A 15,953-nucleotide genomic window follows, 5' to 3' on the forward strand; every position below is an offset into this window, starting at 1 on the left:
CTATCCTATAGCCATACTGATGAATATCTTGCATATCACCATAGAACCTTCATCTGGCGATGGATGGAGATAGAGACAGAGACTCACACTGGAGCACCGGACTGAGTTCCCAAGGTCCCATTGAGGAGCAGAAGAAGGGAGAACATGAACAAGGAAGTCAGGACCATGAGGGGTGCACCCACCAACTGAGACAGTGGGGCTGATCTATTGGGAGTTCACAAGGCCAGCTGGACTGGGACATCATTGTAGTTTTAACAAGTAAATCATTCTTTGCAGACATGGTTTCTTTCCAGGAATTCTTCACAAATTTATGGTTAAAAATCACATAGAAGAAAAATTTACCTAATCTCATTTCTAAAAAAATCTATTGTGGAATTTTTTCACATCCAGCTGGTAGACCATAAATGAACTAGAGAGTGTGTGATAATTTATATCAGAGTTTCTCAAATATGTATCTCCTTTAATCCCATGACTGCATACGTAAAATGACTTTTTTAAGTATGCTCTAAAGTATACCCCATGTAGTTTTTATTCTAAGAACAAAATAGTGTAAACAACTTAAATGCCAACATAGGAGAGTTACATAATTAGCCTAGTTAATTTATGCTTTATAGAAGAGATTAATATATATGGCTTTAAAATTGTAAAGTTCAATATTTATAAAATTAAAAATTCTTATTATTTATTAGAAAAGAATTAGAAACATGGTGTAAATTGGGACTTGATTGGGGGAGGGGGAGGGAAATGGTAGGCGGTTGTGGGGAAGAGACAGAAATCTTTAATAAATAAATAAATTAAAAAAAAAACCCAAAACACAAAAAAAAACTTGGTATGGCGGTACAACAACTATAATTCTAGCACTGAAGAGATTGAGGCAAGAGGACTGTGAGTTTGAGGTTAGCCTGGACTACATACTAAGTATGATACACCTATCTCAAAACAAAAGAAAACAAAATAATAAAAAAAGAAGCAAAGATCAAAAACCAAACTTCAAAACAAGACGAAAGAAAAAAAATAAAGCCTGGGTCTGTAGCTCAGTGGTAGGTATTTGCTGAGTATGCTCAGTGTTAGATTTGATATCCCAGCACCATGATAATGTCAGCAGCAAGACCACTATGTGAAAAGACATCAGCATTATAAGTAAATTTATCCAGGAACAAAAATCAAAAAGAGTTAGTACCAGAAGTTTCACAGTGCAAATGTGAGTGCTTCAAAAGTACCACAAAACACACTTAGTTGTAATAAGCATACTTCACAAACAAGAAATATTTGTTTTCAAAATAGTAGCTTAAAAGAAAATTTCCACCTGTTGAATACAAAACTAGGATCAGAGAAATGTCTTTTCATTAGAGGTTTTGCTAAGAACTTCTGGTTTTACATTCTCTTCAAATGTCCCATCTTCTCAGTCTTCAAATACTGATTATGGACATGATTTGCAGAATCTGGCATGTTGGTTCTTTCTTTCTTTCTTTTTTTTTTTTTGCTGTCAGAATCCGCTTTCATCATACAATTTCCTCTTTTCACTTTGCTCAAAAGGAGGGGAAGTCATGAACTTGAGTATCACTGAAGACGTGACTCAGTTCCTTTTCTCCTGGGGAGCTCTGAGAGGATACACACCCGGAAAGGCCAACTTATCCCTCACTTGGGGATCAATTCCCTCCATCAGAATCCATTCCTGGTAGAGACACAGGTAACAACTGCTTTTATTTCTTTCAGATTATTTATATGATGGATTACATTGATAGATTTTCATATGTTGAACCAGCCTTGCATCTCTGGGCTGAAGCCTACTTGATCAAAGAGTTGGTTCTTTGAGAAGGAAGAGAAAAAAAGTTATAATGAGAATGAAATTTTTTTTAAAAATTTTAACTTTACTCCATGGTGATCCAATAAGACACAGGTAGTTACTCCATTTTATTTTAATTTTTTTATAACTGTGGATTTTTGCTTTGTTACCGAGTATGTGATAAATTTTTGAGAAGGTTCCATGAGGTTCTTAGAAGGAGGTATATTCTTTCCTGTTTTGGAGGAATGTTCTATAGATGTCTGTTAAGTCCATTTGATTCATTATATCTCTTATCTTTTTTCTATGTTAAGTTTCTGTCTGGTTGATCTGTCCATTGGCGAGAGAGGAGTGTTGAAATCACCTACTGTTAATGTATGGGGTTTAATGTGTGATTTGAGTTCTAGTTCGCCTGTGCCCATATGTGGTAGGGTACTTCCCACTTTCTCTTCTATCAGGTTCAGTGTGTTCAGATTGATATTGAGGTCTTTGATCCATTTGGACTTGAGTTTTGTGCATGGTGATATGGGTCTATTTTCATTCTTCTACAGGTTGACATCTAGCTATGCCAGCACCATTTTTTGAAGATGCTTTCTTTCTTTTATTGTATACTTTTAGCTCCTTTATTGAAAATCAGGTGTTCATAGGTTTGTGGGCTTATATCTTGGTCTTCTATTTGATTCCATTGGTCGACTTCTCTGTTTTTATGCCAATACCAAGCTGTTTTCAATACTGTAGCTCTGTAACAGAGTTTGAAGTCAGGGATGGTAATGCCTCCAGAAGTTCCTTTATTGTATAAGATTGTTTTGGCTATCCTGTTTTTTTTTTTTGTTTTTCCATATAAATATTATTATTGTTCTCTCAAGTTCTGTGAAGAATTTTGTTGGGATTTTGATGGGGATTGCATTGAATCTATAGATTGCTTTTGGTAGACTTGCCATTTTTACTATGTTGATCCTCCCAATCCAAGAGCTGGGGAGATCCTTCCATTTTCTGTTATCCTCTTCAATTTCTTTCTTCAAAGACTTAAAGTTCTTGTCAAATAGATCTTTCACTCCCTTGGCTAGAGTTACCCCAAGATATTTTATGCTGTTTGTGGCTATTGTGAAAGGTGATACTTCTCTGATTTCCCTCTCTGCTTCTTTATCCTTTGTGTATAGGAGGGCAACTGATTTTTTGGAGTTGATCTTGTATCCTGCCACATTACTAAAGGTGTTTGTCAGCTGTAGGAGTTCTTTGGTTGAGTTTTTGGGGTCGCTTATGTACACTATCATATCATCTGCAAATAACGAAAGTTTAACTTCTTCCTTTCCAATTCGAATCCCTTTGATCCCCTTATGTTGTCTTATTGCTATTGCTAGAACTTCAAGCACTATATTGAAGAGGAATGGAGAACGTGGAAAGCCCCGTCTTGTTCCAAGTGGGATGGCTTTGAGTTTCTCTCCATTTAATTTGATGTTAGCTGTTGGCTTGCTGTATATAGCTTTTATTATATTTAGGTATGAACCTTGTATCCCTAATCTTGCCAAGACCTTTATCATAAAGGGGTGTTGAATTTTGTCAAAGGGAATCAGCATCTAATGATCATATGTTTTTTCTTTCAGTTTATTTATATGATGGATCACATTGATAGATTTGCATATGCTGAACCAGCCCTGCATCTCTGGGATGAATCCTAGTTGATCATAATGGATAATTGTTCTAATGTGTTCTTGGATTCAGTTTGCCTGTATTTTATTGAGAATTTTTGCATCGATGTCCATGAGTGAGATTGGCCTGTAATTCTCTTTCTTGGTTGAGTCTCTGTGTGGTTTTGATATCAGGGTAACTGTAGCTTCATAAAAGGAATTTGGCAATGACTCTTCTGTTTCTATATTGTGAAATACATTAAGGAGTATAGGTATTAGGTCTTCTTGGAAGTTTTGGTCGAATTCTCCATTGAAACCAGTTGGTCCTGGGCTTTTTTGGTAGGGAGGTTTTTGATAACAGCTTCTAATTCTTCACGACTAACAGGTCTATTTAGATTGTTCACCTGGTCTTGGTGTAACTTTGGTATATGGTAGTTATCTAAAAAGATGCCCATTTGTTTTACATTTTCCTATTTTGTGGCATACAGGCTTTTGTAGTAAGATCTAATGTTTTTCTGAATTGCCTTTGTGTCTGTGGTTATGTCCCCCTTTTCATTTCTGATCTTATTACTTTTTGTGTTCTCTCTCTGCCATTTGATTAGTTTGGATAGGGGTTTGTCAATCTTGTTGATTTTCTCCAAGAACCAGATTTTTGTTTCATTGATTCTTTGGATTGTTTTCTGTGTTTCTATTTTGTTGATTTAAGCCCTCAGTTTGATTATTTCCAGTCTTCTACTCCTGTGTGAGTCTGCTTCTTTTTTTCTAGAGCTTTCAGGTGTTCTTTTAAGTCTTCAATGTGTGCTTTCTCCGTTTTATATAAGTGGGCACTTAGTGCTATGAACTTTCTTCTTAGCACTGCTTTCGTAGTGTCCCATAGTTTTGGGTATGATGTGTCTTTATTTTCATTGAATTCAAGGAAGACTTTAATTTATTTTTTTATTTCTTCCTTGACCCAGGGACGGTTCAGTAGTTGACTGTTCAGTTTCCATGAGTTTGTAGCCTTTCTGGCATTAGAATTGTTGTTGAGTTCTAATTTTATACCATGGTGATCCAATAGTACGCCGGTGGTTACTAATATTTTTTTGTGTCTGTGGAAGTTTGCTTTGTTACCGAGTATGTGGTCAATTTTCGAGAAGGTTCCATGAGCTGCAGATAAGAAGGTATATTCTTTCCCATTTGGGTGGATTGTTCTATAGATGTCTGTTAAGTCCATTTGATTCATTACCTTCATTAATTCTCTTATTTCTCTGTTAATTTTCTTATTGACCTGTCCAGTGGTGAGAGAGGTGTATTGAAGTCTCCTACTAATAGTGTGTGTGGTTTGATGCTTGCCTTGAGTTCTAGTTCTGTTTCTTTTACATAAGAGGGTGCTTTTATATTAGAGGCATAGATATTCAGGATAGAGACTTCATCTTGATGAATTGTTCCTTTTATGAGTATAAAATGTCCATCTCCATCTCTTTTGATTGATTTTAGTTTGAAGTCAACTTTGTTAGAAATTAGTATGGCCACACCCGCTTGTTTCTTAGGTCCATTTGCTTGAAAAACCTTTTCCCAACCCTTTACTCTGAGTAGATGTCTTTTTTTGTGGTTGAGGTGTGTTTCTTGTAAACAGCAGAATGTTGGATCCTGTTTTCTTATCCAATCTCTTAGCCTGTGCCTTTTTATAGGTGAATCGAGTCTATTAAGTGATATTAATTATTAAGTGATATTAATGACCAGTGGTTGTTGACTCCGGTTATTATTATTATTTTTTTTTGGTAGTAGAGTTTGTGTGTTTGTCTTCTTTGAGTTGTGCTGGTGAAGGATCACTAGATGTCTGAGTTACTGTAGGCAGTGTTGGCAATGTTGGATTCCTTGGGTTGTGATTTTCCTTTTATTACTTTCTGTAAGGCTGGATTTGTGGCTCTTATTGTTTAAATTTGTTTTTATCCTGGAATATTTTGTTTTCTCCATTGATAGTGAATGAAAGCTTGGCTGGGTATATTAATCTGGTCTTGCATCCATGGTCTCTTAGTTTCTGCAGTACATCTATCCAGGATCTTCTGGCTTTCATGGTTTCCATAGAGAAGTCAGGTGTAAGACTGATAGGTTTACCTTTATAAGTTACTTGACCTTTTCCCTTTGTAGCTCTTAATATTCTGTATGATTTGTGTTTTGATTATTATATGGCAAAGGAAATTTTTTTGATCTAGTCCTTTTAGTGTTCTGTATGTTTCTTGAACCTTCATATGAATATCTTTTTAGGTGGGAAATGTTTTCTTCTATAATTTTGTTGATTATATTTTCTGGGTCTTTGAGCTGTAATTTTTTCTCCTTCTTCTACCCCTATTATTCTTAGGTTTGGTCTTTTTATTGTGTCCCAGATTTCCTGAATGTTTTGTGATGAGAATTTGTTTGATTTGCTGTTTTCTTTGATCAGTGCATTTATTTTCTCTATGGTGTCTTCAGATTTGGAGAGTCTTCTATCTCTTGTATTCTGTTGGTTATGCTTATTTCTGTAGTCTGTTTGTTTACCTAGATTTTCCATATCCAGCCTTCCCTCAGTTTGTGTTTTCTTCATTGCCTCCATTTCAGTTTTCAAGTCTTGAACTTTTCCATTATCTGTTTGATTAATTTTTCTTGATTTCCTAGGGTATTATTTACAGATTTACTAATTTCTTCAAACTTTTTGTTATTCTTCTCATCCATTTCTTTAAGGGAGTTTTTCATCTCCTGTTTAAGGGACTGTATCACTTTCATAAAATCATTTTTTTCTACTTCTTCTGGATTAGGGTGTTCAAGTCCTCCTGTTGTAGGTTCTCTGGGTTCTGGTGTTTTCATGTTGATTTTCAGATTGTTAGAAGAATTCTTTCATTGGCACCTGCCCATCTCTTCCTCCAAATGTTCCCCGGTGGATCTTCTGGTGCACTATCAAGGCCCCTAGCTGGCTAGGGACCTTGCAGACAAAAGGCCTACCGTGCTGCAGGCAGGCTATTGAAGCAAAGCAACACCCGCTGGGTTGTGGGTTGTGCTCACCACCCCATCCCATTGCCCACCTAGGCTAAGCTGGCAGATGTTATGGCCCCAAAGATGGGAGGAAGACGGTAGGGATAGCATGGGTGCAAGCTGGGATGGGATAGGAAGAGAGAGGCAGTAGCTGGGGAAGGTTGCCTCTGCAGACTGACCAGAAAGTATAGGGGGTTTAGGAATGTCTGTGCTCTGTCTCCCGGGCTTCTGCCGCAAGTCAGGAACTCACTCATCCCCCTCATGGGTCTTCTGGTTCAGTATCCGGGCCCCTAGCTGGTCAGGGACCTCGCAGACAAAAGCGAGGTTATTATTTTTCTATCACATGATTATATATACTGTAGAGAATTTCCGATGGTGTGACTTGAGAGTGGGATTGTTGGGGAAACCCTGTTGATGTGTTAGAGTTGATTCTGGTAGCACGTGAACACTGGAGTTTGACATTGTTTATTTCTTTCTGAGTGTGCTCTGACTTTTGCTGTGTGCTAAGAAAGTAAGTGATAGAGGGTTCTAAGGAGTTCATTACTCTTTAACTATGTGAAAGTTTATATACAATTCTTCTTGCAGAAGTCATAATAGGAGTCAAGGATGGTTTAGTGTGTAAAGATATTTGCTGTACAAGTCTGATTGACTACCTGAGCTATATCCCCGAAAGATACATAAGACTGGAATGAGAGAACTTACTGGATACAGTTGTCTTCTGAACACATGTGCACCATGGCAAAACACAACCCCTAGATCAGTAATAAATGAATTCTCTAATGAAAAATTTCCTTTTTCTTAAGAAATTAGGGAAAATGTAAATACATTCAGAAATTTTCATGAAACTAAAAACTAGACAGGAACTAATCTATGTACTGTTTATTTTCCATATTATCTGTTGGCTACTATCTCAGTTATCAATGTAAGGGACACAGTGAATTATAAATATTTACTATTGAAATATATATATATATATATATATATATATATATATATATATACACATATAATCAGAATGGATCCTGTATGGGAATTAACCAATGATTCTTCTGGCAATATCTTACACTAGAAAATAATATGAAATGATCATTTAAGTTTTGAAATTAAATTTCAGGTAACATCTTCCTATACTCCTCTCTTTTGCTTCCACATTCCACCCCATGCAATAAGCCTTTTTACTTTCCTGGTTGCTGCAGTTAGATTATGTAGCTTGTTTGAAGACTTTGAGCCAAGGGCCTCTGATGGAGGAAACATGTGGCTTTTAGCTTTCTGTGTTTGGGTTACCCCACACTATAGGATATTTTCAAGTTGCATCCATTTACCAAGCCTGACCACGGAGAAGAATGTGTAGGTTGTGGCTAAGTGGAGAGGTTGGACATCTCAGGTGTTTGGGCTCAACCCAAGAAATATTTATATGTCTTGAAGCCCAAAATTTTAATCATCTCCTATATTAACATTCAAATATTCTTTTTGAAGTGGTGTATGGGAAACCTGGATAGACATATATAATTGAAAAGACTGCAAGAATATCTGTATATTCATGTGCTTATCAAAATGTGTAAATAATTTTAAAGAAAAGATTTTATTTGAATTGATTGTTTAAAAGTGTTTCGATGATTTATGGTGGTAGCAATTTTGCCTAACAATTTTATGTATGTGGAGTATTTTGGATATTATAGGATGTTTTAATGTTAGAATGATTTACTAATACATTTTAAATTCTTTTTTTATTTTTGATAATAATTGCTGTGAAAATTAGAGGTTTAAATGACAGAAATATTCAATGATTTCTCACCTCTAGTAGAAATCAGGGTTAGTCCATGTGATTTAGGATGTTTGTGTCATTAGAGAAATTAATCAGACCCACTCATTCCCACCCCACAGCAGCATCAGATCCAAGTAGCTTCCTAAAGGTGGACATTTTAATTTTTTTTTTTTTTAGAAATCATTCAAGGTCAGGTATTAACAAAGACTGTACTTCACTTACTCCCAAGATGAGTGATGAAGAGATCACTTATGCAACTGTGAGATTCCATAAGTCTTCTTCAGGGTTGCAGAATGAAAGAAAGCCTGATGAGGCTAAAGGGCCCAGAGAAGCTGGCCACAGAAGTAAGTGTTTTAAGTGTATAAATTCACCTGTTTTTCATGCACTGTTACTTTGGAAGCTTGAAAACAACATTCTACTGGTTTCTATTGAAAACAATAACCCTATTTTTAATTGTTAACTGGTAGTAAAAGAAAGTCAGATAGACAGGGTAGAACAATGGGAGCCTGTAGGAAAAAAAAATCTTGAGAATGAAGAAGTAAGAAGTGAATACATTCTTTCAAACTTGAGAAACCATTAGGGTTTTTCTAGTCTAGTAAAGAATTCTGAAACCTTTAAAAGTGACACAGTCAAGCCTGAAGAAGCACTCAACATTGTAGAGAAATAAAATCTTAAAGAAATAAAAATTTGCATTAGAAACAGTACTTTCATTCTAGCAGAAGATGTTTTTATTGTCTTTAGTATTCCCAACATCTAATTCAAGGAAACAGCAAAAATAGTCCATTTGAAGAGGAAGTCTCTTCCTGGGAAAATGGTTGCTGAGGAACAGAAGGGAGATGAGAGAGGGTAATGAGCATGGGAATGAGTAAACCACACTGTGTATTTGCAAAAGTGTCAAAGAATAATTAAGTTTATTAAAAAGAGCAGATGTCCCAATTTTCTATTTTTTTTTGTGTGTGTGCTCAATCTGCACATACTGTCAGAGCTGACCTCTAAACTGAGAACCTTTACTTCTTTGATTAGGTGATAATCAGATGCATGGCTTTCATGTTCCCAACACTTCAGATACACAAAGATGTTTATTCTTGTCTATAGAAAATTAGAATTTACCAAAAGAAAGATAGAGTCGACTTTAGGTTCCTTCAAGATTGGGCCTATATACAGGTCGGCTCTGGAACAGCCATGGTTCCCCACAGTTCTCAAGAACATCCACCCCTCTTTTCTTCCTTTTCATCTCAGTTATTGCCCTCAGTGGACTGCACACTGAAGTTTAGAATCTTCTACTTGGATTGTGTCTGTGCCTTCAATGCTTTCAGAAGGATGCACTTTTGATCTTATAGAACTGGGTGAAGGGCAAGTGCCTGTCATGCAACTGCTTCTAGGTTGATTTGGGACAATTGAGAATGTAAGGCCAAAGGAGAAAAAGCTAGAAATCCTGTGAAACTTCACACATGTAGGATTTCTACAGTGTGTGCATTTTAGGTGGAAATCTACAATTTAAAAACCTTGTTTTCATGCAATTTGTACGATGGACTTATATAAAAAATTTAAAGACCAATGTCCCTTGTTTCCATCCTATGTGAAATTATAATTACTAGTGTAATATGCTCTTTTCATGGGGATGATTTTTTTCTTTGTTTTGTTGAATCAAGAGAGCTCAGTTCCCTGGAACCTCATTGCAATACCTCTTGGAATCTTTTGTTCCATTCTGGTGGTGACCATTGCAGTGTTGGTGACACGCAGTGAGTAACTGATATACATCTTTTTTGCCTTTTTGCCTAAGTAATAACTTTAGACAAAAATACAGGTAATACAGTCTGTCCATTGTCTTGTCTATAATCAGGAGATTTGACAGCTGGCTCTGAACTTTTAATGTTTTCTTACTGACACTACAGTTTTCTTTTCTCTTATACACCTAATTTGTTAATTAGGAGCTCTTGGGAGCTGCTTTATTCTCTCATTCATGGCCATGTCTAGTAAAGAACTGTTGGGAGGGGGACTGTGTCCTGCCGCTCAGCTCCTGGCCACCTGGCTAGCTTATGCCCTGAAATAATTACATGGAAACAGTATTCTTTTCAACACTGCTTGGCCCATTAGCTCTAGCCTCTTACTAGCTAACTCTCACATCTCGATTAACCCATTTCTATTGATGTGTGTAGCACCATGAGGTGGTAGCTTACCAGAAAGATTCTAACCTGTGTCCATATCAGAGAGAAGAGCTAGGGTGACTGGCTGACTTGGCTTTCTTTCTTTCAGAATTCTGTTCTGTATACTTCACCCACCTAAGGGCTGGCCTGTCAAAGGCCAAGCAGTTTCTTTTTTTTTTTTTTTTGGTTTTTCGAGACAGGGTTTCTCTGTGGCTTTGGAGCCTGTCCTGGAACTACCTCTGTAGACCAGGCTGGTCTCGAACTCACAGAGATCCGCCTGCCTCTGCTTCCCGAGTGCTGGGATTACAGGCGTGCGCCACCACCGCCCGGCTAGCAGTTTCTTTATTAATTAACCAATGAAAGCAACAGATAGATAGATGACACACCCATATCTTTTCCTCTTTTTCTGTTTAAACAAAAAAAGAAAGACTTTCACTTTAACATAGTAAAATTGCATATAACAAAACAGTTATCAAGTAAGAATTACAGTTACAATATTTATATCTATTTTACCTTTTAACTATAACTAATCATTCTTCAACTCCATCAAAGACTCCAGAACGATATAATATTACCTAATTTAAAAAAAGTCCCAAACTCTAGAAATGACAGAGACATCTCGCTGTCTGGACTGTCACCCAAAGTTTTTTTGTACAGTTGGGGCATCCATCTTCAGCCAGCAGGCCCGTAGTATCCAGCAGACTTTTCCATGAAGCAGGAAATTTCAAAGACAGTTCAGTCACTATCTGCTGTATCCTGCAGAATGTCTCACAGACTCTTTCATGAATCAGGAACCCTGAAAGACCATCTCACCTTTAGGCAAGTTCAGCAGTCCTCTCTCTGCATGTCCAGTTTATGCAACAGTCCAGGCAAGAGCAGTTTCTTGCCCAAATGGCTGACCAACTCCATAAGGAGCCTTCTCGATGACCATCTTCTTCTTGAAGTAGATTGGTGCTGTCAGGAGCAGATGTGTCTCATTGTCATCAAAAGCCCTAAGTTATTAAAACATTTTAAATGCCATATTCTGCAACCTTTGAAAGATATGAAGAATGTCTATCTAACTGAAATATTTCTCTATATATCTAGAAAATTCAACTAACATGACTACAAGCTTGACTATTATTGATGATTATCCATTAACAATCTATATATATTACATTTTTAAATGAACTACACAATCACAATACCTTAATCAAGAGCAGAAATACATATACATATAATAAAATTTACCTTAAATTTCTATCAATAAAGCAAAATTTATACCAATGCAAATTATTCATATCTATATCATATACCCTTTAAATGTAAAAGAACATTTATAAACAATATTTGGGAAGATGGGTGCAGTTATTTCTCTCCAAACTGCTTCCTGCTGAATAGGGTCATTGTAATTTAGGTCTTTCAAGGTATAACCTGTGTGCTAGTTTTATCTCAGTTGGCAGTTGACAACTTGGATTAATCAGGCTAACTTTAATATCAGCTTTATTAAGGGGAAGAAGGGAATAACTTACAAAACCAAGGTTCCAGCAAAGAGCCGGAAACAGAAGGGAAGGCAGGGAGCACACCTGCAATATTTATAAGTAAATAATAGCCTCAGGGGATCCCACCCTTCAAGCAAGGTGATTGGCTGGGCTTCCCCTATAGCCATGATCACTTCTGGGTACTTGGTGATAGTCTTCCTGCTGAGTCCAGGCTATTATGAGTCTTAGGTAAACATTCTGTGAGGAACAACTGTGCAAAAGAATTTTTTTTCAGTTTTCTCTTCAGTGTATATTGAGGACATGGTTGTGCAAACATACTGAATGAACACGAAGACATTAAAGGTACAGCCTTAATGGATTCCTTTATATGTAGATGGAGCGGCAGGCTACATTCCCACCCGGGTCCCACATGGCTAGCTTAGCCCCGGAAATAATAACACACAAATTGTATTCTTTTAAACACTGCTCGGCCCATTAGTTTCAGCCTCTTACTGGCTAATTATCACATCTTGTTTTAACCCATATTTAGTAATCTGTGTAGCACCACGAGGTGTGGCTTACCAGGAAAGATCTTAACCTGCTTCTGTCTCAGAGAGGAGAGTCATGGTGACTCCCTGACTCGGCTTCTTTCTCCCAGTATTTTGCTCTGTTTTCTCTGCCTACCTAATTTTCTGTCCTATCAAAGGGCCAAGGCAGTTTATTTAACCAATGAAATCAACACAAAACAGAAGACTCTCCCACATCATTTATACCTTTTGAGGAAATCACTTCCAGGCTGTCCTAATATCTGGATATTATGTTTCACATCTGGTCCTTTGAGAATTCTGCCTTTTTATGTTTATTAATTTAGATTTTCAGGATATGTTTACTGAATATTTTACTCAAATATTTATTTGTAAGTATTGATCTGTGAATAAAATTAAGTAATTGGAAGATATGCTACTTCCAGTTTTTTTCAATTGTATTATATACTTCACACTGAAGTTGTAGATAGAGAGAAATTCATGTTTCCATTTCTATAGTGAGTTAATTGAAGTGTTTCTAAATGTCAAAATATCAATTAAAGTAGTGATACGTGTTGGATGTCATCAGAGGCTTTTTTATCTTAAATTTCAGTATTATGAAAATTTTTGGTGTTGTATATCTGCTGTTAATTTTAGTTTTTCAGCACAGACAAGAGAAACAAGAACAGAAGAAAATTTTAAACGACCTCAATCAAAAGTACGACAGCTTGAAAAATGACAGCTCCTTAAAGGAAAAAATGTTGAGAAATATATCTCTAGAGTATGATGCCCTCAAAGGTCAACTGGACTCCATCAACAAAAAATGTTATGCAAAAACTGAGATTCTTTTAGCTTGCCCAGAATTCTCAGGTATGGAGGGGATCTTGAAGAAAGAATTGCATTATTCTATATTATTTCTTCTCCAGAATCTTTGAAGTCCAATTGGCAGGTTACAATGGGCTTTTCTTATTTTATAGAGGGTCCTGGAACCGCAGAAACCTCTGGTTGAATTAGCAGAGTCCTATAGTCTGTAGAATTCAGTGGTCATTTTGTCTCCCAATGCCTCCAGGGGAAGGAAAACCAAGTCCTCACCCATGAGAATTCAGATTGCTTTGGTAAACAAATTAACCTAAGTCTCCAATTTTGATGATGAGAGAAAATGGAAATTTACAGTAAGAGTCTATTTACCAAATATTTAGGCTAAGCACTCTATGTTTACATGCAATCATACAAGTGTGTGTGTGTGTGTATGCGTGTGTGTGAATATATCTGTCTGTATGTTTTCCTTATGCCTTGGATTCAAACAGATGGCCTGTTTGTGATGAAGGTATCCTTCTTGGAGCGCTCATAGTGCTTACACCCATGAATCTCAATTAGTGACACTATTAATGATGCCAAAATATGAAATAGCAAGTGTTACAAGGAATTTTTCTTACTTTGCACCATTACTAGTTATCTTTATTATTATTATTATTATTAAAATTTTTCCCCTCCTCCCATTTCCTTCCCTCTCCCCCACACACCCTCTCATTTCCTCTCCAGTCCAAAGAACAGTCAGGGTTCCCTGCCCTGTGGGAAGTCCAAGGTCCTCCTTACTCCATCCAGGTCTAGGAAGGTAAGCATTCAAACAGTATAGGTTCCCACAAAGCCAGTACATGCAGTAGAATCAAAGCCCAGTGCCATTGTCCTTGGCTTGAGAGCTTGGGGGGTGGGGGTGGGGTGGGGTTAAGGGGAGATGGGGAGAGAGAAGTGAGAAGGGGAAGATGGGGAGAGCTTGGGGGAAAAGGACGGTTAGGATGGAGGAAGAGTCAATATGGGAGCAGGGAAGTATACACCTTAATTAAGGGAGCCATTTTAGGGTTGGCAAGAGACTTGACTCTAGAAGGGTCCACAGGTGTCCAAGGAGATATCCCCAGCTTATTCCTTGAGCAGCTGAGGAGAGGGTGCCTGAACTGGCCCTATCCTATAGCCACACTGATGAATGTCTTACATATCACCATAGAACCTTCATCTGGTGATGGATGGAGATAGAGACAGAGACTCACATTGGAGCACTGGACTGAGCTCCCAAGGTCCAAATGAGGAGCAGAAGGAGAGAGAACGTGAGCAAGGAAGTCAGGACTGTCAGGGGTGCGCCCACCCACTGTGACGGTGGGGCTGATCTAGTGGGAACTCACCAAGTCCAGCTGGACTAAGACTGATGGAGCATGTGGTCAACCCGGACTCTCTGAACATGGCTGACAAGGAGGACTAGTTAACTTTAATTGACAGAGTTTGTCAGAGAATGTAAATAAAATAGTCTCACACTAACTCAGAATTGAATATATTGAAGGGTTCTCTATTTAGTGGGTACTCACAGATCACAGTCTTCTTCACAACTGGGCAATAAGAACCAAATCTGGCAGTCAGGCAAGAAAGGAGAGAGAGGGTGAGTGCATGAGCGTGCACATTTTTGGTGCCCAAGACCATGCTCAACCTGGTCCAGCACCTCAAAGGCCATTGGTTGAAGGAAGTTCCCCATTACCTTCCCTTTTTGTCTAAATAAGAGAGTTCCAAACCCAACACAAAACTATATACAATAAGAATAGATATCAAGTACAAAAATTTGAATTACAACCAGCATAAACAATATTAAGCAAGAAAGATATGCTAAATGTTTTAATAATTGTTCTATCCTAAGGAGTCTAAGTCTTGTATTAGAAATGGCTTGACTAAGTCATGAGAGGAGTGTAACAGTGACTATCTAGTCCTCAATCCCATCAAAAACCTGAGAAGGAAGATAATATTACCTCAGTAGGCAGGAAATGCAATCAAGCAACTTCCAAAATGTGCAACAAATGACAGAGACAACCAGCTACCTGGGCAATCACCCAAAGTCTCATTTGCAATGTTGGAGCAACCAACTTTGGCTAAGGCCTAAAGTAACTGACAGACCATTTTCAGAAGCAGAAGCAGGATAAATTTCAAAACTGTCTTGCCTTGGTAAGGTTTGGGAGTCTTTTTTCTTGTATCTTGCTTGTGTAGTCTGGATACCATGCCTTTTGTCAGTGGTTGAGGCATGGGCAATATTTTGCCCAAAGACCAGTTTTGCCAGAAAGAAAGAAAACTCCAAATAGAGTGTTTTTGGTGCTCAACATTCTCTCAGGAATAGATCATTGCTGCAAGGAGCAATTATGTCTCATGTGAACAGAATCCTAAGTTATTTAAATGCTGTATTCTATAGTTCTTTGAAGTGGTTGAAGATCTCCTATCAATGTGGAATACAATCTTTATGTATCTAAAGAACCTTATTAGTCTAACTATGACAAAGATGGATTGCTATTGTTCTATAATACTTAATACCTATATAGCTTAAAGACTAAGGCTTCATATTAGAATATTAAACAGTCTTTAAACAACTGTACAGCAAATGAGAACAATGACCTCAAAATATAAACAATATAAATGATCAGAGGTAGAAATGTATACTGCAACATGATAAATATATCCTAAAATTGTATCAATATACAAAATATCTTTTTTTTGGATTTTTTCTTTTTTCTTTTTTTTTCATTGAAAAAAGTTTCCGCCTCCTCCCAGCCTCCCATTTCCCTCCCCCTTCTCCCACTCCTCTCCCCCTCCCCCCACTCCTCTCCCCCTCCCTCTCCAGTCCGAAGAG

The 15,953-nt window shown here is 37.4% G+C and overlaps 1 protein-coding gene across 1 annotated transcript in view; it reads left to right on the plus strand.

The window, feature by feature from the left end:
* The first annotated feature begins 1,562 nt into the window (after positions 1-1,562).
* Positions 1,563-15,953, plus strand: part of LOC101982069 (killer cell lectin-like receptor 2) — a 32,996-nt gene continuing 18,605 nt past the window's right edge. Inside the window, exons 1-4 of the mRNA XM_013354488.2 lie at positions 1,563-1,690; positions 8,342-8,508; positions 9,817-9,906; positions 12,953-13,165. Coding sequence (XP_013209942.1) covers positions 8,394-8,508; positions 9,817-9,906; positions 12,953-13,165 — 418 coding nt within the window. The 5' untranslated portion in view covers positions 1,563-1,690; positions 8,342-8,393. The remainder of the gene's footprint in view (positions 1,691-8,341; positions 8,509-9,816; positions 9,907-12,952; positions 13,166-15,953) is intronic.

This window comes from Microtus ochrogaster, unplaced genomic scaffold (genome assembly GCF_000317375.1).
Source record: "Microtus ochrogaster isolate Prairie Vole_2 unplaced genomic scaffold, MicOch1.0 UNK46, whole genome shotgun sequence".
NCBI classification, from domain to species: Eukaryota; Metazoa; Chordata; class Mammalia; order Rodentia; family Cricetidae; genus Microtus; species Microtus ochrogaster.